This window comes from Varanus komodoensis, unplaced genomic scaffold, assembly GCF_004798865.1.
Source record: "Varanus komodoensis strain SLA01 unplaced genomic scaffold, ASM479886v1 scaffold13_1, whole genome shotgun sequence".
Lineage (NCBI taxonomy): Eukaryota > Metazoa > Chordata > Lepidosauria > Squamata > Varanidae > Varanus > Varanus komodoensis.
The window spans coordinates 349,259-369,243 of NW_025335408.1; the positions used below are offsets into that span (position 1 = coordinate 349,259).

At 40.6% G+C, this 19,985-nt stretch overlaps 1 protein-coding gene across 1 annotated transcript in view; it reads left to right on the top strand.

Moving 5' to 3' along the window:
- GRIP1 (glutamate receptor interacting protein 1) overlaps positions 1-19,985 on the top strand; it is a 244,900-nt gene that overhangs the window by 223,084 nt on the left and 1,831 nt on the right. The window contains exons 17-23 of the mRNA XM_044423123.1: positions 2,948-3,092; positions 4,600-4,745; positions 6,410-6,595; positions 12,747-12,903; positions 15,683-15,785; positions 15,924-15,968; positions 18,843-19,076. Coding sequence (XP_044279058.1) covers positions 2,948-3,092; positions 4,600-4,745; positions 6,410-6,595; positions 12,747-12,903; positions 15,683-15,785; positions 15,924-15,968; positions 18,843-19,076 — 1,016 coding nt within the window. The remainder of the gene's footprint in view (positions 1-2,947; positions 3,093-4,599; positions 4,746-6,409; positions 6,596-12,746; positions 12,904-15,682; positions 15,786-15,923; positions 15,969-18,842; positions 19,077-19,985) is intronic.

A 19,985-nucleotide genomic window follows, 5' to 3' on the forward strand; every position in this document is an offset into this window, starting at 1 on the left:
ACTCCCAACAGACAGAAACAAACAAGGAGTATCAAGACCAAGCAGCTTTCTCGTATGATATCACTGAGATAGCCATGGGGACTCAGTGCTACAGCTGAGGGGCTGGGTCTGGCTGAGCTGAAACAACAACCTAAGCAAGAAAGGAAAGAGAAGCTGGAAGCAGAAGTCAGAACACTGGGCCCACTTGATTAGCCCCTCTCACCTGGAGGAAAGCCTTTAAGTGTGATAGGAGTGCTGTGAATGTAGTTATGGAATAGCAGCTCCAGCAAGACTGTAGGAAATAAGTGGTGGACATTTTTGCTTCCATGAATGTCTGTTGTAAGAACCCTTCTCCACATCCTTTCCCTTTCCAGCAAACCAAAAATGGAGGCTCCTCTGTTCAGTCCTTTATTGGAGCTTAGCAAGTTTTGTCATGATGCAAGGCATTTTGTATAAGAATTAGTACAACTGCATAAATCAAAATAGTGATCCTTCCAAACTGAGGGAGTAGCTTCTGTCCTTGTGAAGAGTTGATTCCTTACTTTTCCCAGAGTCTGGACAGTACCCTCAGGATAGCCTACAACACATGTGGACCAAATGGCAGGCACACCTGATATTCCTGATATTCCATAATTGATATTCCATAATTGGTCCTTGTGCTTAGCCTGGCACCACATCACTGGATTTTAGAATTCATTGTCTTCCTCTCACCCCATTCCTGTGAGCCTAGGACAGTTTGGTCTTCGGTCCCTACCTTGACTTTTCAGAGTCAATCCTGCCAATCCTTTTCTACTATCTTTTTCATCTTATATTCTGAATCCAAACTATCAGACTGGGAAGGCTCCATTGTGAAAAAGCTGTGCCCCATCTCCTTGGAAAGAATTCATTTCCCACCATTTCATTTTGTTATTACACAAAACATGCAATAACATTATCTGTATTGAAAGTAAGCATGCACTATCTTTCTTCATGGATTCTTCATAGTTTTCAATTTTCCTTAAGGAAAATGATTACATTTATGAAAAATATGAAAAGCTTGCACACAATATGAAGCATCCATTCCACAAGCATGTATGCCACTTCTTGCATATGTGCTAGGAAACTACAACTAGACATGCATGTACACCATTATGTGTGCACTATCTGTACATGCAATGATATGCATACAGTGCCAGTTCTTCAGTGTCATAGGTTACGTGTGTGACAGTTACAGGGCATTTACGTATGTCTTATGCAGGAATACTAATTAAGTTTGGTATTTTCTTGACATTTCAGTTGTTTAAAATATTTATATCCTGCCTTTCCATCAGCAGCCATAAAGGAGACTCAGTGTAACAAAGGTTAATAATCAGGCAGTATAAATTCAAGCAAGAACATTAAATAATAACATTGGTGATGACAAGCAAATCAGAAACAGCTGAGACCTTTATAAGGCCTTGATATAATATTCCTGCACAAGGTGCTTGAGAATGTGGTAGCCTCCAGGGACTAGCCACAGGGCAGCTTACGATCTCTGGTGGACAATGAATATTATGGATATGTCCCTGCTGGTTCTGTTAGACCCCTTTGCAGCTTGCAGTATCATCAGCCATGGTATGCTTTGGGGCTACCTGGGTGTGATTGGACTTGCAAGCACAGTTGCAGATAACTTGGCTGTTGGCTGATGTCCAGGTTGCTTATAGGGAGCCTGTGACTCCTATCTTGCAGCAGCTTCACTGAGTTTGAGTCCCTCAGCCAACACAATTCAGGAGCTGGTTATGACCTACAAAGCCCTCTGTAACTTGGGAGCAGGTTTTCCAAAAGACCCCATTCTCTGGCATGAAGCTGGTTTGGGGAGGCCCTTTTGTCTCTCCAACTAACTTCTGATGCAGAAGCTTGAGGAAGAATCTTGCTGGCTACTTCCAGGATCTGGAACTCCTTGCCAAGGGAGTCCTGGCTAATCCCATCTCGGAACACCTTTCACCAGCAGGCAAAAGCATTTTATTTAGGCAGGCTTTGGCTGAGAAGCTGGGTGGTAAATATATAGCAATTGATTTTACTGATTGTTTTTATTGGTTTCTTCTGCCTTGTTTTGTCTGCTATACATTTCATTGTATTTATTTTATTATTAGTGTCCATGAGCACAGTTGTGTGGAAAGGCAGGATACAAATTTAACAGTTAATAAAATATGCTATACCAATGATGTACTTCAGACCAAATGTTTTCTTTAATTCCAAGTGAATTGGTGGTGAATTGATGTGCTTGAATGTTTCCATGCTGTATCATTGTTTCTTCTTAATTCTGGAGCAAATAAATATTAATCATTTATTCAGTATACATCATCATGGTGATCTATAGCTGACTGTCCCACAATGATATAATTAGATATGCCAAACCACCCACTTTCAAATATTCAAGTGACTGTTCTAATTCATGCTGAGAGAAGTATTCACTAAACAACTTGATTTCCACTGCCTTATGCAAGCACGTGGAGCAAATGCATGGTAGTGGACCTGGAAGTCCAACATAAGTGTGACAGTTCAACAGCCTGGCATGTAGGGATATTAGAAATGGGGTTTATGTGCACACCTGCATGCCCTTCCACATTTTTGTCCTGCATGTGAGCTGACAAAGTTCTGCATAGCTCTAACTTAGAAGCTAAAACCTGCTTTAACTACATTAGAAAATAATTTTGCCTTACAGTTTCTTCTGTCTAGGCAAATACATCAGAATAACTTTATAGAGCTCTTGTCTTATTTAAAATCCTGGTTTTGTTTCAGTGAACCTGAAGGATATTTGCTGTTGTTGCCAGTGAGGTCAAGTGTAGGCTTCAGAGTTAGAATACAATAGTGAATAATAAGATATGTTTCCGTAACATTACACTTTGAGGATGCGCACTCTGATTTATTATTGTTTTTCTGAATGTATTATTCTTTTCATTCCTTCTTTCATAAGAGACCAATTGCATCCTCTTGGCATGTATTGCAGATGAACAGGAGAGCTCAGGAGCAATTATTTATACTGTCGAGCTCAAGCGGTATGGAGGACCTCTTGGGATCACTATTTCTGGTACTGAAGAGCCCTTTGATCCCATTATCATTTCAAGTCTTACTAAAGGCGGATTAGCTGAAAGGTAAATTGAAATGAAGGTATTCATAGTTCTGCTATTTACTGTGTTGCCATTCATTTGTAACAATTATTTCAGTCATATGCAATAATTCTTTAGGAACCTGCAGATTTCCCACAGTTTATCACTAATGAAATTGTTAATGATCCTTGGTCTTTTTCTGTTAGTGTATATTATGAAGCTATTGTTAAATTTGGATTCTCATAGTTCAAGAATTATTGATATCATAAATTCCTGGAAGAAGCCTTCTGCTTCACAGAGATTATTTTTTATTTTTCTTCTAGAGTAGGCTCAGAGAGACCCAGTCTGAATCTGGACTTTAGCATGAAAGTTTGTCAACCTCTATCTAGTTCAGGCCATCTATAGAAGACATCTTCAGATGCAGGATCAAGATTCAATTAGCTGGGTACTTTACTATCAAGCTTATATAAAGTTTTCTGAGCTAGTGGCCCAGTTCTGCTTCAGTTCTTCCTCTCTTATAAATGTACAACAATTGCAATTGTTATCAATTTTAGAAAGATTCACACACGTCTCCTATGCATTCTTGAAGTGTAGTAAGATCTTGCCCAGCAACTGAGCATGGCTATTGAAGAGCACTGCCAGATGTACCACTAGCAGAGCCAGTATTCACATTGGCATGCAAGAGATCCAGTCAATGGATGCAATTCCATCCCCCCTTTATGAATGTGTGAGGGAGTTGTGTGAATGCCTCTCCTGATGTGGAAAGTTAGGCCATAGAAGAATATGGCTTTCCGGTCCCTGCCCACACAAACTAGGGCTTTAAGATGGAGCAGAGGGTCACTTTGACCCAGCTTTACATTTAACTAGAAGAATTACCACTCCTGGAACAGAGAGCCTACTTCACATGTACATTTCCCACACCTGTGGGGAGTGTGTATTTAGTATATCAGAGAGCACTGAGCTATGCCAGCTTGACAAATACATATAACTACACTTAATTATATTTAAATGGTTAAAATTTAAATATAATTTAATATATTTTATTAAATAAATAAAACTACCTCTCCCTTACTAGGATATCCAGTAAATAATGTTGTGGCCCTTTAATTCTGTCTAGTGCTGTCCTGATTTCTTTCCCACAACAACATACAAATATTAAACCATTGTGAGCTGCCTTTTGCCTGGAAATCATCATCAGCAATTTCTTTTTAAAAATCTAGTATCTGAGGGTATCGGCAAGGGACATTTTTGCAAGCCCCTTAATGTTGCAAGGGCAGGCCACCACATGGTACCACCACATGGAATGAAACTGTGTTCTTTGTCTGTGTGGCTCAGCTCTGCCATTAAGTCTGAAACACAGCCTGGTGCATGTAGCCTTAGAGGGGAGAATTTTTAAGCAGCGCCCATTAATTTTACATTTTAAATTAAATGTGAAACTAAAGGGAAAATGGAAGGCACTTTTGCTTGTCTCATATATGTTAAATATTTGGCCCAGTTTCTCTGGCTTTTTTTTAAACTGATTTTTTCATGTTTTATTTATCTCACGTTTCAGAACGGGTGCAATTCATATCGGAGACCGAATCTTAGCAATAAATAGCAGCAGCCTGAAAGGAAAACCTTTGAGTGAAGCTATACATTTGTTACAGATGGCAGGAGAGACAGTCACCTTGAAAATCAAAAAACAGACAGATGGTGAGTGTGTCAGGTATTTCTATAGATTCTCCAACATTAGCAGTGTCAATGCATATGTTCATGAAAATGGTATTTGACTCATAGAAAATGTATACATAGGAAGAGAGAAACAAATGTCAATATATTTAAAAAGAGCCTGATAGGCTAGATGGGACACTTTCTTGAATGTATGCTTTGTTGCAGACAACTACTGAATAGACCCCATTAATGTCATATAGCTGCACAAAATGTAATCCCATTTTTGGTTTATAACAGTAGTGTCCCATTCAGATGTGGGAAGCAATTGCATTACTCATCTGGATTCCAGTGGTCAGTTTTGAACACCGCAGTGCATAAAGATACGACTGAACTCCAAGGATGCAATGGCAACAAAAGGTGTTCGAAAGCAAGTTTGGTGAGGAGCACCTAAGCATAGCATGTTCACACTAGAGAAGAGAACAGTTAGGGATGGGTAATCTGGGAGTTTGACAGAGCAGTCTTAGCCGTGGAGACAAGGTGTTCCAAAGGCAAAGGAACTACCTTACCTAAAGCCCTACTGGGTTTGTAGAAGCAGGGCAGAAAGGAGGAGAAACAGCATTTTCCCTTTTCCTCCTTTTCTGCTGCCCCTCCTAAAGTGATTCCCAAAGGGGTGAGGGGGACAAACACTTCTTCCCCTGGTCTGACTGTGTCAGGGAACGTGAATGTGTTGGGAGAAACATCCTTCCACTGGGTGAGGATGCATGGCAGGTGATGCTGAGTTGGCCAGATGCTTCTTCTGCATGCTTCTGCGATAGCTGCCCACTATCCTGATGGCGGTGGCACACAGCACACCAAGAGAAGGGTTTTGGGACTGCGACTACAAGTCCTGGCTGAGCCCCTTCTCTTTTTGTGTGTGCTTTGCCACTATCAGGGCAGCAAAGGGTGCATGAAGGAATTGCTCAGACGAGAGCACTGCTCCCCTTCCTGGCTAGATTCCCCTGGTTTTATCAAAGATAACAAAATGATTCATCTGTCTTACCTCCTCCCTAAGGCCTCATAACCTCCAACTCCATTATAGTGAGTCATGGGCCAGATCAGGATCCTCCAGAGACTAGATGATGCTTCCACTCTTACTCCTGAAGAACAGCTTCTGCTGCTGTAGAAAACATGTATATAGTTTTGTATATTTAATGCAGGCATTATTGGATAGTATCCATGATGACACAGACACACCTGCACTAATCCTCTCCATCTTCAATTCAGTATTTTAAATTGAATGTGGGAAAAGATGCGTACATATCCATTAAACATTCATGTAGCCTTTTGAAAAGACAAAAACAACTATGCAAATCTTTGAGAGGGTTTTCTTTGTCCTGCCTCTCTGCCTGAGTGAAATTGTCAGCAGCAGAAGCTGTATGAACTGGGCCTGTACTTAAACATGAAAAAGGGTTCTCTTCTCCACAATGTATATATAAAATCAAGATATTGGTACCCCATCAGGACGGGGCTATGGTAGTATGAAGAGGTTAAATAATTATCATAATAATAAGGTGAGCATCATTTCCATTATGCCTTAGAAATGGTTGTCTGTGAGCAAACTCTTTGTTTAAACTTTTTGTTGTCAGAATGTCCTTCCATACAAATGAAGTTGCATTTCTATTTTACCGTACAGCAAAATATAACATTCCTTCTTGTCATTTAATTCCTACCAGCATCAAGCCCCAAGAAGTTTTCTGCTTCTGGTCTCCTAAATGAATTAAGTGATGCTGAAGAGGATGCAGCCTCTACACAGAAGCCAGGCAAACTCTCTGAAATATACTCCACTGCAGTCCCAAGCGTGGACAGTGCTGTAGAATCCTGGGATGGCTCCGGAATGGATAACAGCTATGGAAGCCAAGGTGGGAGGATGCATTTCTCCTGGCACACATAATTTGGAGAACAGTTCAGGGACAAGACCTTTTGAGCTGAGGAGCTTTGCAGTGCCTCAGAGGCAGTCTCCTTTGTTAACTGGATTGCATGCATCTCATTAAACCCTCACTGAAGCATCCTGTGCTACTTCCTGCATTCAGCTAACCTTGGTTTTGCTCTTTTGTGAAGCTATGACAGGTTTTCAAGCATATATCAATATGTTAACAGCCTTCTACTAGTGTTAGTGATGTATGAATGGCTAGTCCATAGTTCATGCACAGCTAAATGGGTTTATCCTTCAAGCTTAGATTAATAAAAGATGCAAAACACATTGAAGGTATTCATTAATTTGAACATCTGAGGCCCATTCATTGTGATTTTTAAGCTGACTGTGGTAAAGATTTATTGAGAACTGCCGAAGGGGACCATAAAGAGATTATTCAGTGATTTGTTTCCCTTCTGTTTCTCCTTCATCCCTTGACATTAAGATGTCAGGGGTAACTGATTTTCAGAAAGGTTTTAGAGGAAAGAAGAATAGGTTTTCTTTTATCCCTGCGAGATTTCATGGTTACAGTACAGTATTTGACCATTACTTTAAGAATTGTCATTTAAAAATCAATGAAATTAAATGCTGGTTTTAAAAGTAACATCCTGGTTGAAAAAAAATGAGCAAAATATTATCTTTTAAATTGGGGTATCAAGTCACTGCACACAGAGAGAGGTTTACATAGAACACAGAAAGGTCATTGATGCAATGAAAGATGTTTTCCTTCTATTGGACTCCCCCCATTCCTTAAGTTGGGCCAAGCCACACACTGGGCCAGTTCACATGATTGCAGAGCGGTTAATAAGCCATAGTGGCTTAATTAAGCATGCTGCATGCCGGTTGTGTGTCAGCTGGATTTCCATAATTGTCTCAGCAGTGCATTGGGATGTCTGAACCAGCAAGGGTGTTAAGAAACTACCCTGCAACCCTAAAACAAGCCACAGGTTCAAAGAGATTTGTTAACCACTCATCCTTGCTAGATTTCAACAACACAAGAAGCCACGCTGTCAGAGACAGTTGTGTAAATCCAACCAGCATGTGATGGTCGTGCACAAGGTGGTTAGCACCCTGTGATCATGCAAACTAGCCCAGTAACTTCCTTCTCTGCGCAAGGTGATGCAGCCCATTCTCCGCTATGTGATCATAGGAAGACAGAGGACTGGATGTGAGGCTGTGCATGGAGACACCCCAGCAGCCACCTCCCTAAGCCAAAGCAAGACTTCTCCCACCACCATGACAAAGGGAATATCTTTCCATCCCAGTTCTACCCTTCTGTATCTCCACATGATTTTGAGCACGTGTAATGGCAAGCTGTAGCAAGCTCCAGAACCCAGCTGTCCAGACTGGATCGATGGAAACAAAACAGCAAATGGGGTTCAATACAAGTGAAGGGGGATGAATAGTAAATGCAACCTTGGCGTCGGGAGGAGTGGTTTTTTGATGGGCAGGGAGGGGAGGAGACTGGAAAAACCAAGAAATGGGTTATCTTCAGGCCTCCACCACCCTTTCTTCCCCTTTCAAAGCATTCTAGCCTAGACAGACTAAGAAGAAATGCAGGGCAAGAGGACAAAGACTGCCTCCAACGCTCCTCAGTTCCTGCATACAATGCTCATATGCCTTTGAGTTTGGGGGATTATGATCATCAGGGTGCAGCCTGTAGGATTACATGCTTAATCAGCAAACTGATTGTTTCATAGAAATCAGTACTGCATACTAGTAAGCTACATAGACTTATGTAGAAGTAAACTAATAGAAGAGTAATAGATTCAACAGACAAATGAAAGTATGACTTAATAAATAGTAAACTTGCAGAATTCATTGATATTCATTCAATGAATACTGAATATCAGAATTCATTCAAGATGTGACCACGGCCACTTGCTTAGGTGGCTTTAAAAGGGATTAGACATTCATGTGTGCCACTGGCTGTTAGCCACCCTCACAGAGCAGTCCCTGGGACTGTGGAGGACAAGCAATGGGGGAGTCACTGGATCAAACAATATTTTTATTCTATTTATAAAATTTATATCCTACCTTTTTATTTTGAAGAACTCAAAGCAGCTCACATCATTCTCTTCCTGCTCCCATTCTTATCCCCACAACAACCACCCTTTGAGGTAGGTTGGGCTGAGTGTCTGGGACTGGCCCAGAGTCACCCAGTTGGCTCCATGGCCAAGCAGGGACTAGAACCCAGGTCACTTGAGTCCCAGTCCAACTCTCTCACCACTAGACTACACTAGCTCTCGGTGGGTGCCAGGGATGGTCTGTTTCCTTCCCACTTTCTTGTGGTCTTCTAGTTAGCTTCCAGTTGTTTTCTGTAGGAAACAGGATGCTGGCTATATACCCCTTTGCTCTGATCCAGCAGCAGTCTTTTTATGTTCTTGTGGAAATGTCCACATTTTTCATGAGAAGGAGCAGGTAACGGTATGCAATGATCTTTTAAGTCTTCCTTTAGGAAAGTCGGTAGGCAAATCAGCTTTTGTTAAAATATTGTTTCATGTGAGAATTATTTCTCAATTATTGGTGCTCAGGTAGACTTCTGCTCATCACTTTCAGTAACCATTTTTACTCCATTATGTATATTGAAGTAATTTTTCACTTGACAATGTTCTTTTGGATATCCAATCCTATCCATTTAGAGAAAAAATGTCAGAATTTATTCCTCCTTGTTAAAATAGGCTATAGAGAAAAACTTGCTGCACTTCCTACCGTTGTTACTTTGTCTCAAGTTAATTTGACTCAAGTGTAAATACAGCCATTACTTATTAAAGCAGTAGCAAAATGAAGCATCATCTTTAAAGCTAAATGTTTTATTTTGAGACAGATCCCAAATGCATGCAAATATATCTAAAGATTTTGTTTTTATTAGTTTTGGGGTAGTTAATTTTGCTTCTTAAAGCTTAAAGTCCAAAATATAATGTTATATGTAATTTTAAAAGGTAGTGATCTGGTTTATTTTGATTTGTGTGCCAGAACTCACTGTTCTGCTGTCATTGCATGTCCCTCACGATGAAGGCAAGTCTCTGCATGCAGCTGTCATTTACTCTATGTGACAGTCAACAGCATATGAATCACACACAACTCCCTGCAGGTCCATTTGTTCACCTATCTGAAAAACAAATGAAATATTGAACTGTGAATATGTTCTAAATTGAAAATAGTTCTAGCCTGTAAGAACCCAAAGAATGCTCAGCAAACCATTGTTGGAGCCAGTGGACCGGGGGTTTGGGTCAGCAGCATCCTGGACAGAAGAATAGAAAGGAAATGAAAATCAATAGTGCAGGACAGGCGAGGGCAGATGATGAGCATTTTTGCTATTCCTTCTGTCCTGGTGACTCATCAGCTGAAAAAGACAGAAGAGGGTGAGATTATGGAATATTGATTGGTCACAAGATAACGCTGAGCCACTACTGTGATGTGAGTGCCAAGATGGTGTATTAATTCTTGGTAACCAGATGAAGCATTTCCAGTCAGTTTAGGGAAGGATTTATATCCTTGTACAAGAAATTGAAAGCATCTCTGTGTCCAGTTCTGGTCAGCCGGACACTCGCTGCCACGCCACATTTTTGGAAACAGTAGTGGATTTGTCAGTTTTTCACCAGCTTTAGCTTTTGCGGTTATGGCTGCACTGCTTGAACTGTGGGCCATTATACCCCTACCCAGCTCCCAGGCTGTGTATTCCCCTCAAGTGCCCTGCTTGTCTCTCCTCCAGGAGCTGGAAGACACTCAGCCTCTGACACCTTGACTCCTCTTCCCTGCCCAGGCACTATCTGCCCTCACTTGGGCTAATCAGGGTATTGCTGTTAATTCCCTTGCTGCCGCCACCTTCTTTCTCTGCCAAGATTACCCTCAAAGGCATGCATGCTCCTTCCCTTAGTCACCAACTCTCACACCAAAGGTTAACAGTAAAACAAAGAAGCTTACATACACAGATGGAAACAGTTGGTACATTCAGGTGCTTGCCTGTCTCATACCCATTACGATCTTTCAACTCCAGGCTGAGATAGCTTTTCTACGCAGCTTTTCCTTCCACCCTTTACTGATCCTGCTGCTAGAAGTGTCTTCTTCCCATTACCAAAGCAGAGCGAAAGGAAAACAGACTGTTGTGGCTCTGTGCCCCATCAACATTAAGAGTGGTGTGATTGGCTCTAGGCTTTCAGAAAGGGAAGTACAGAACTCTAGCTGTTCATCGTATCCATATCTGGAAATGTAATAGATGAAGATGACATTTATAATAACTGACAAACAATCCTATGGCAGCTGAAAGCCCCGCAATAGCAGAATATTAGTTCATGACTAGAATTTTTCTGACCATATGTATAACTACATGCCTCTGATATAATGGGCTGTAATCTACAAAAGCATCCATTGTGCAAATCATTTGATGGGTACAAAGTATCACAGAACAGTCTTAGTTGCCATCCCTTCTTTGAAAGATTCCTCTATTTCCTTTTCAGTAGCAGGACCCATTTTAACTAGAGGCAGCAGTATGCTGAATGGGGTGAAGGTACACATGTTCCTTGTTGGACAATTGGTAAATGGGTTTTGCGTACACGTAACATCTAAGTAATCATATTTAGGCTTGCAAAACTGGTGCCTGGGTCAGATTGCCAGCGCCCCTTGGATTATGCCTTACTTTGTTGGTGTATCATCTTGGTCTGCTTGCCCTGAAAATTCCTGTTGCCACAAACCTGCTGTCTGGCCACATTCAGCTCCAAACTTCGTGAGTGAGTCTGTGAGCAGCTTTTGCTGATGGACAGTTCTGCCTTGTAGGAGGGGGCTGTACTAGGCAGGTTTCCAACCCCTTTGACTCTTTTCCTCTTTTTCATTATGTATTGCATCTACCTAATAGTGTGACTCGTTTTAGTGCAAGTAGATGAAAAGATACTCAATTGCAGATGTTACATCTTGCAGTTTATAACTTGAACTTTCCAGCCCAGTGCAAGTTCACTCCTTGTTTCTTGGATTGCAGACCTGTGTAATGAAGATCAATGTGTGATACTTGATAAAGGTGTGAAGGAGGAGGTTTTCTGAAATGCAAGTACAACACAGGAGTTTGAGCATGGGTCTTATTAGTTCCAATATATGTGATAATTAGTTAATTCCCACTAATATTTTCACTTGCATAATTTAAATAAATTAATATCCCAGTTAAGTCTTATTAACAATAAGAATTTTTTATTATTTATTTATTTTATTTATTAAAACATTTTTATGCCATCCCATTCGCCGAAGCCTCGGGGCGGCTTACAACAATAAATTAAAACCACATAAATTAAAATATACACATTAGAATAATAATTATATATATATATATATGTGTGTGTGTGTGTATGTATATGTAGATATACACACACAATATAAAATAAGCCGCCCTGGCCAGATAAAATTCAATAATATTAACATTTAAAATGCTGCTTAAATAAAAAGGTCTTCGCCTGGCGCCGAAAAACAAATAATGATGGCATTGTATATTGGAGACTCACTGAATAACATATTTGGTCCTGGGTTTCATCAGATCAGATCCTCAGCCATTGACCTGGTTCTAGACTTCTCTGACACACTACATATACCAGATGGAGAAAATAATGTCTTCAATCGTATAGTTCTCAGAAGACCCCACCGCGCGCACAGAGAGAGAGACTTTAAGACTGTGGGGCTTATACATATGTGTCTACATGGGAATAAAATCAACTGAATTTAATGTGACTTCCTTCTTCATAGACATGTGTACAGTTGAACTGTAAAATGCATGATGTTGGATCCTGCTTGGTCATTCTGGGAATGGCTGGCCTCTTGTCATGTCTTGAAGGCACTGGGATCTAGCAAAGGCTCCCCACGGGGCAGGGAGGCAGTCTTCACTGGGTCCCTCTTTAGTCTTCTGAGTCCCCCTCTGCTGTGTCTCAGGTCTTCAGAGCAACTTTTCAGGAGCCTAGAGGGAAGGAGGAATGAGAAAAATTGACCCGCTGCCCTTTCTTCACTGTGAGCAAAATTGAACATTACGCTGGATCAAACCCATGACTTGGTGGAAGTGCTACACAGGCTATACATATTTTTAAAGATCAGTAGTTGTAAACATACTGTTGATATTTTAGGTCCCACTTACCAGACTTCAGGATACAACTTCAATACCTTTGAGTGGAGGAGTCCAAAACAAAGGGGCAGTTTGTCTCCTCCCAACAGGCCCCGCACCAACCCCTTCCAAGATGCAGGGCTAAGTGATGATGAATGGGATAAACCGGTGGCGAGCAGGTAAGTTCTGTACCAGAGATGCATTTTAAGCTTGGATTGGCTGAAATTTCTTTGTTGATACATCTCCTGTCTAGATTCAAAATACCCAAGTGCCAATTTGGCCTTGAACTACAGAGATATTTCATGTTTACAGTTCATGCTGCATGAGATTTATTAGGTTAGGTTAGTGACATTCATGAAAGGTTATGATGCTGAAAGCAAGATGTGTGCACTTGGTGAATTTATGTGCATAAAAAGATGATTGGCTCTTGATTGCCGTGCAAAAAATTAAGCTCAAAATGTGCGTTTCACTACCTCTGCTTCTGTTTGCATGTGATAGAATCGCTTCCCCAGTAGTTTCACACATGCCACCTGCATCTTATTTAAGGCTGATTTTTCATTACTTATAATGATGTGGTTGCAGTTTCCATATGCTTAATAGCCTTGATGCTCTGGTATCAAGAAGTGAGACCACATGTGGCAAACGCATGACGTAACTAGTGCTACGCCTCCCCAGGCCTTCCTTTTTCAATTGCTACTGGTTATGGCACAGTTTTACAGAGCGATTACTGTCTCAGTATTGCCAAAACTACCACTGTTACAAAGTCGAAATTATTTAAACCAAATTATGTAATAGTTTCTGCTCACCCATGAATAAGTTTTGCTATAATTTTCACACAAACATTGTTAGTGCTCGTTTCTCCACTGGCATACAGTCTAATCAATATTTTCAGAGACTTCATGGAGGGGTTGATAGGAATTACAATCTGCCTGAAGAATCTTTCTCTGCACAATTTTAAAGCAAAAATACACTGTTTCTGGGCATTATCTCTGAGCATACATGGGAAGCAATACACAGCACTGTTTTTTCACAATGGTATCATGAAAGCCTTTAAAAAGTTTGCTAGTTAGTCTTTACTGATAATAAAGGTGCTCCATTTTAATTAATTCTGATCCAAACTCTCTTCAAGTAACACTAAACCAAGATCGCCAGACATCTGTTCCTTTATCTAATTCCAAAACTATTGCCAACTTATTTTGTGAGTTAATGATTCTGAGATAGGGACACAATATGAAGGCCAATTATGGTAAGTCAACAAACAGGTGCTGTGCATTTCTGAGATTTCTAAGCAATTCTAGACTCTTCAGTTTCTTCCTGATGTGGGGAACTCTTGTGATGCTGAAAGCATGCTGTGAGTCAGCAAGTAATCAAGCTAAGTAGTCAATAGGAAGCAAAGCACAGGCTTAACTGGAAATTGGCATGGAGTCAGCAAAGGCACAAAGGGAAAATTGGCAAGCATGCTTCTCAGGTGCTGATGTAAAACATTAGTGTTTGCAGACAAACAGCCAAGCATTTTCTCTCACACATAATAATGAGCCTGCAGTATTTTTATCCACACTTCCCTCATCCATTTCTGGAGAACCACCAGGGTCTACAAGTAAAGTCAGAATGCTAATCCAGCAGATATTTACGCTACATCTCAGGAAGTTGTTTGTTTGTTTGTTTGATTCTACTTCTATGCACCCACCACATAACCTGAGGGTTCTCTAGGCCAGGATTGCCAACCTGGCGCTTGCCAGTTGTTTTATTTTAAGTTCCAACATTAGTGGTCCCTAATGACCACTAGTAAAGTATTATGAAGGTGGTAGTCACCTGGAGAGCACCAGGTTACCCCTTCCTGATCTAGACCTTGTACAAACAAGACAAACTAAGCAAAAGGCAAGAATATCCTGTACCCTCTAAAACAGTAGAGAAATGAAAGAAGATTTTTGACAACCAAGCTAAGGGCCTGAAAAACAAATCAGTTCCTTCACCAGAAAACTTCAAGAAAGAACATAATGCCCTGAGAAATGTTTTCCTTGTGATGTGTTTGTCAGTACTTGCCATAAAAGTGTGAGCTCACAGGCTTATTAGGCTTTGTTTCTGTTTAATTTATTTCTCTAAAATATATCTTTACTGCCATGCAAAAACAAAAAAATCCATGCTTTTTACCAAACTAAAACTGCAATATAGTGACAAATATACTTAAAAGAATCAAATGTATGACAAACCTGATGGCCCTGAATTAAGAAAGCAGAGAAAGCCATTCAAAATGCAGTTAAGGGCAGATCAGGAAAGCCAACATATAGGCCCCAGTGAATAGCCTGGGAGCAGCAAACGCTGTAGCAATGCTAAAGCGAAGCAGGCTTGGGCATCACCGGCAATCAGAGTGGGAAATGAATAGCAGTCCATGCAAGAGTAGGACAGACATAGAAGAAGGTTCTTTTTAGAAGGTTCCCAATGTGTGTTAGTGGTTGTGAGAAGCTGTCGGACTAATTCTTGGGGCAGACCATCAGGATATGCCACAGAAATAAGGTTTTGACTAATACTTCCATAATTACGGAGTAAAGGTGCAGAGCTGCAGGCTTAGGGCCAGATGTAGTGAGTCTGGGTCTTCCCATTTTGCTAGCCCCACAACTTTCTTCAACCATGAAACATTGGTGGTTTCTTGACTTTTGGGAAGCTTTTCCCCATTCTTAAAGCACAAAATGTTTCTTTCAGGGCTTACATGTTGACAGGAAGAGTTTCGAGCCTAAGTATAGTGGTATTTTTGGCCCTATCCCTTTGGGCTTCTGTTCTGCCCACCACTAAATGCTGTCCTCAAAGTTTCTCCAAAATGGAATTCGGACTTAAAAAGGTTCCACAGCTGAACATCAGTAGTCCGCTGTTGTTATTACTTTTGGTGAAAGCAGGCTATTCCTGTGAGGTTTGCTTCCATGTAGCCTTTGCATTTAAGCAACTATTTCTCTGTGAATCCAGCTTTGCAGGTGCACCTGAGGCTGACCAAGAGGAGAATTTTTGGTCTCAAGCATTGGAGGACCTGGAGACCTGTGGACAATCAGGAATTCTGAGGGAATTAGAGGTAGAAGCAATCTTAATCTTGACACAATAAGCTAGTTCTTGTCTCAATTAACACTCATTTTCTGGGTTTTTCCTCCTTTTTTCTAAGTTTGCATTAATCTCACAAATTTATTTTAAAGCTTTAACCCCCTTTCCACAGGACAAGGCTGACAGGCGTCTGTGTTTGAGAAACATGACTCTCTTGGTACCTACCCTTTATGTTTATATCTTTTGCTTGTGCAGTTGCCTCCCTGACCACCTAATCAAGCTGTTTTCTTTCATGGAACCACTGCTGAAATGATCGAATTGTGTGTGCTCAAAAGCTTCTCCTGTGCTACTGCAGACTGCACCTGTCTGCAGGCTTATTTTGCCTTTGCAGCAGCACATCCCATTTTCGTCCAGCTGCTTTTACAACAAGTTCTCTTGGCATGTGTCTCTTGCAATAGAATGGAACCTGAATTAAGGGGAACATAAACGAAAAGCAAAGATTTGCACTCTTTAAAATTGGATTCACCTGGTGAACCAAGCTAACTGCCAAACATTTGTGTATGCAATTACTTTTTACACATTGCCACCTGGTGTGAATCACAGATACGAACTCCGCCTCAAGTTCACACAGGGCAGTTCACTTCGAAAGGAGGGTGCCTAGGCATCTCTTTGTTTAAAGTTGCCTGAATATTCAGCATGAATATACTTCCAGTTGTAATGTCTCAGAAGGGTGAGCCCTCAAGAATTTTCTTTTATGTTCTTTTAAATTCCCTGCATTGCAAAACTGGCAGAGAATCATTTTCATTTTTCTGTCACACTGATGTCCCTGAGCAACCACAAGGAATGTGAATGGCATAACTGGTTAAAACTCATGCAGCCCAAGCTGATTGCATAGGCGCAGATTTTTGGCTTCTGTGTTGCATGTCTGTTTACTTTTCTGTGGATCGAATGTATGTTTAGTGGCCATTCAGAAGACCTTAGGAGGGTGCCATGCCACTTTGGTTGAGTTCTGTCTTCAGGCATGATATCTCAGGCTTTTCTTACGGATTTCCTTCTTGGGCTCAGCACAGCAAATGGATGTGGAAAGAGATAATAAGAATGCACATGTGAATCGGCTGATAATTCATCAATTGAAGGATGACATGTTTTTTAAAGAGAAAAATTAATTGGACATCGACTATCCTCACTATATCTTGTCAGTACCTCTAAGAACAGGAGACAACTGTGTAAATTCTATTGTGGAAATAAACCACTCATTCCCCATCAGTCCAGCCATCCTTGCACCCCTCTCAAAGTATGCTTTTCTTTGATTGAGATGTTCTTATATTAATTTCACAAGAAGTAGGAAATGCTGAAACGCTACAAGCCAAGAACTAAAAGTAGTTCACCAATTCACTGTGGACACACTCACACGAGTTAAATGCAAGTGTGTTTATTTAATTCCAAATAAGAGGAAGCATTATAAATTGGCACTTTGACCTGTATTTATTAGGGGCACAGGAAGCTACATTATACCAGGTCAGAAGGATGCTCCATTAGCTCAGTATAGTCTACAAGCAGACTCTGTGTTGATTGGCAAGTTTTACAGGGTTTCAGACAGGGGACTAGTTATACATTTACTCACACTCCAAGTAGATAAATTGAAATTAATGGAACATCAGCCAAGAATAAGTTACTGATTTCTGTATAAATCACATTTAGTTCCAATGCAGGGGTCTTTCCCAGGCCTATGTAGAAATGCAGGGATTGAAGCTGGGACCTTTGGCAAGTGGTCAGCCACTAGACAACTGATCTTCCCCATATATTGACCAAACTTAATGGAAAATAAACCTTTATTCAAAATAAGCACACCATTCTAACTTTCTGCCTTCACTGAATACAGTTTCTAATTTGAGGTTGGTTTATTTGTACAAGTGCTTGGCATTTTAGTAAAGACAGAAGCAAGTAGACCACAACAATTCTGGACCGCTTTTTGCAATTAGTGTGTTATGAAGAAAGTGGATTAATGAACAGATTCTTACTGCATAGGCAGCTTTCATTTTCACAGTATTTTCACATAATGAAAATATATTACATTCCCTAAGGATTTTCATTGCCTGCTGTGGCTTTTTCCACTTTTCCAGTGTGGAGTTCAGGTGTTCTGTTTTCTTTAAGTATATTTTTTCTTCCTATCAGGAGGGACATTAATATTCCCAGTTCTCCAGCTAAGCAAGCCCCCAGTCCAGTTGTTGCAGTATTTCAGTATATCATAGAAAGCAAACTCACATTTTGGGTTATCTGGATATTATACTTTATGAACCTTTTGTGAGCAATTCCACTAGTCGTGGCCACTTATTACTGATAAACCTCTCTAACAGCAAGGTGTATTATTTCTGGAGAGGGTAAAACTAGCCAGAACAGGGTTCATTCAACAGAAGATATAATGCTAAGCTTCCAGTTACATACGAATTCACATTACCTGTAGCCTTTAGCAGTCTTGTTCTTGAGGTGTGTTGCTACAGTTTTATTATTCTACTAAAGTGCCCCCCACACACACACATACAAAAGCACCCACGCATGCCTTAGTTCTTATTAAAGCTATAGATGCCCTCTCCTATTTGGCATTTTTAATTATTGTCCTGTCATGATCAAAGAAGCTGTTTCTGCAAGGGAGGCAAATCCTTGCTGAGTTGCATTTTTCACTTCCCATCTTTAAAAATGTCTCTGTAATAAACACTTTCATTCTGTTTTAGGCTAATCCTTTTTATTTTAAAAGAACTTTTAAGTAAAAACCTTTGATTAGCCGGCAAAGATTTCTGCAGCTTTGTTTCTGACATAACAGCTGTAGTCTAACATTTGAGCTTAGGATTTATAGTGACTTGAATATTTCTTTGGCAGTTTGGATCAAAATGTCATCTGATAACTTTTTGGCCAGCACTTTTTCACAGGAGTCCCAGTCAAACTGTCTCATGTACCTTCCAGCCATTTGCTGTGCTTTGAAATGACTGCATTTTGGCTATCACAACAGAATAGAGGATGCTGCCTTTTCTTGCGAACCAATCTTTTGTTTATAATGTCATATATTATAAAAACCTGTTTATTAATGCTGCAGGCAACAATTATGTCAGGGAGTACAATGAGTCTTAACCATGACAACCCACAGCATCGTGGCCATCTGGGAAGGCAAGCCAGCTTTCAGGAAAGAAGCACTTCAAGGCCACATTACAGCCAGACTACCCGGAGCAATACATTGCCTTCAGATGTGGGGAGGAAGTCTGTAGCTTTACGGAAAATGAAGCAAGAGATGAAAGAAATCATGTCACCAACTCCTGTGGAATTACACAAGGTATGTGTGCCTCTAGGCCTTAAGCTTTGCCGTGGATGTAGGACAAACTCCTAACTTCCCCAAATGCTTCCAAAGTGGGCTTGTTACATGCCTGCTTAGTGAAATGTTTTTACCAAACATGGACAGGAAATCAAAGCCATATCTGTTTTTAGCACACTAGTCACTGGCCTAGGTTGTTTTGCAGTGCATCTCTGCCTTAATTTCCCAGTGATTATTCACCCACTCAAAATGTACTTGAGAAGAAACAAAGCTGATTTATAAAAGGGTCTGTCCATTCCAAAGTTAAGGATCTTGGGAGATGGTGATGAGGGAGTCCTGCAATTTTTCCAACATTTATGCTGGTTGAGCTATCCTTTCTCTTAGTAAACACCCATGTTGGGCAGAATAAAGACTAAATTTCTGTTAGCTGAAAGAATCTGAGTGTGGCAAAGCAGTATCAGCAAATACAAATGTAGCTTTTTATTCACACATGCCTGATTTACAATAATGTCATGTAGTTGTTTCAAAGAACAATGCAAAAGTTTCAGATTATTTTTTATCTGATACATACTGTGAAGAGTAGAAAATGGAGAAAGGGGAAGAAGAATTGTGCCCTACAGCTGTGGAGATACTGAGTGAAGTTTGTTTCATTGGCTACATTAAAAGCAGAATAAAAAGCTCAGCCATCAGTTCTCTGCTAACCTCAGCTCCCTAACACATGTAGTCATTGCTTTATTCCTATTGGTTTACTTTTGGAAATGGAGAAAACAGGTGTGCAGCGGCAGAAGAGTAAAATTGCATCACAAGCATTTATTGTGAGTTCAGACAAATTCTTTTGGGGACTGCAGGAGCTAGAAAGCATTGCAGAGGTGCCAGTATAGTGGGGAGGGGGAAGCGGGAGAACTCACCTCAGAAGCTCAGTGGACCAGT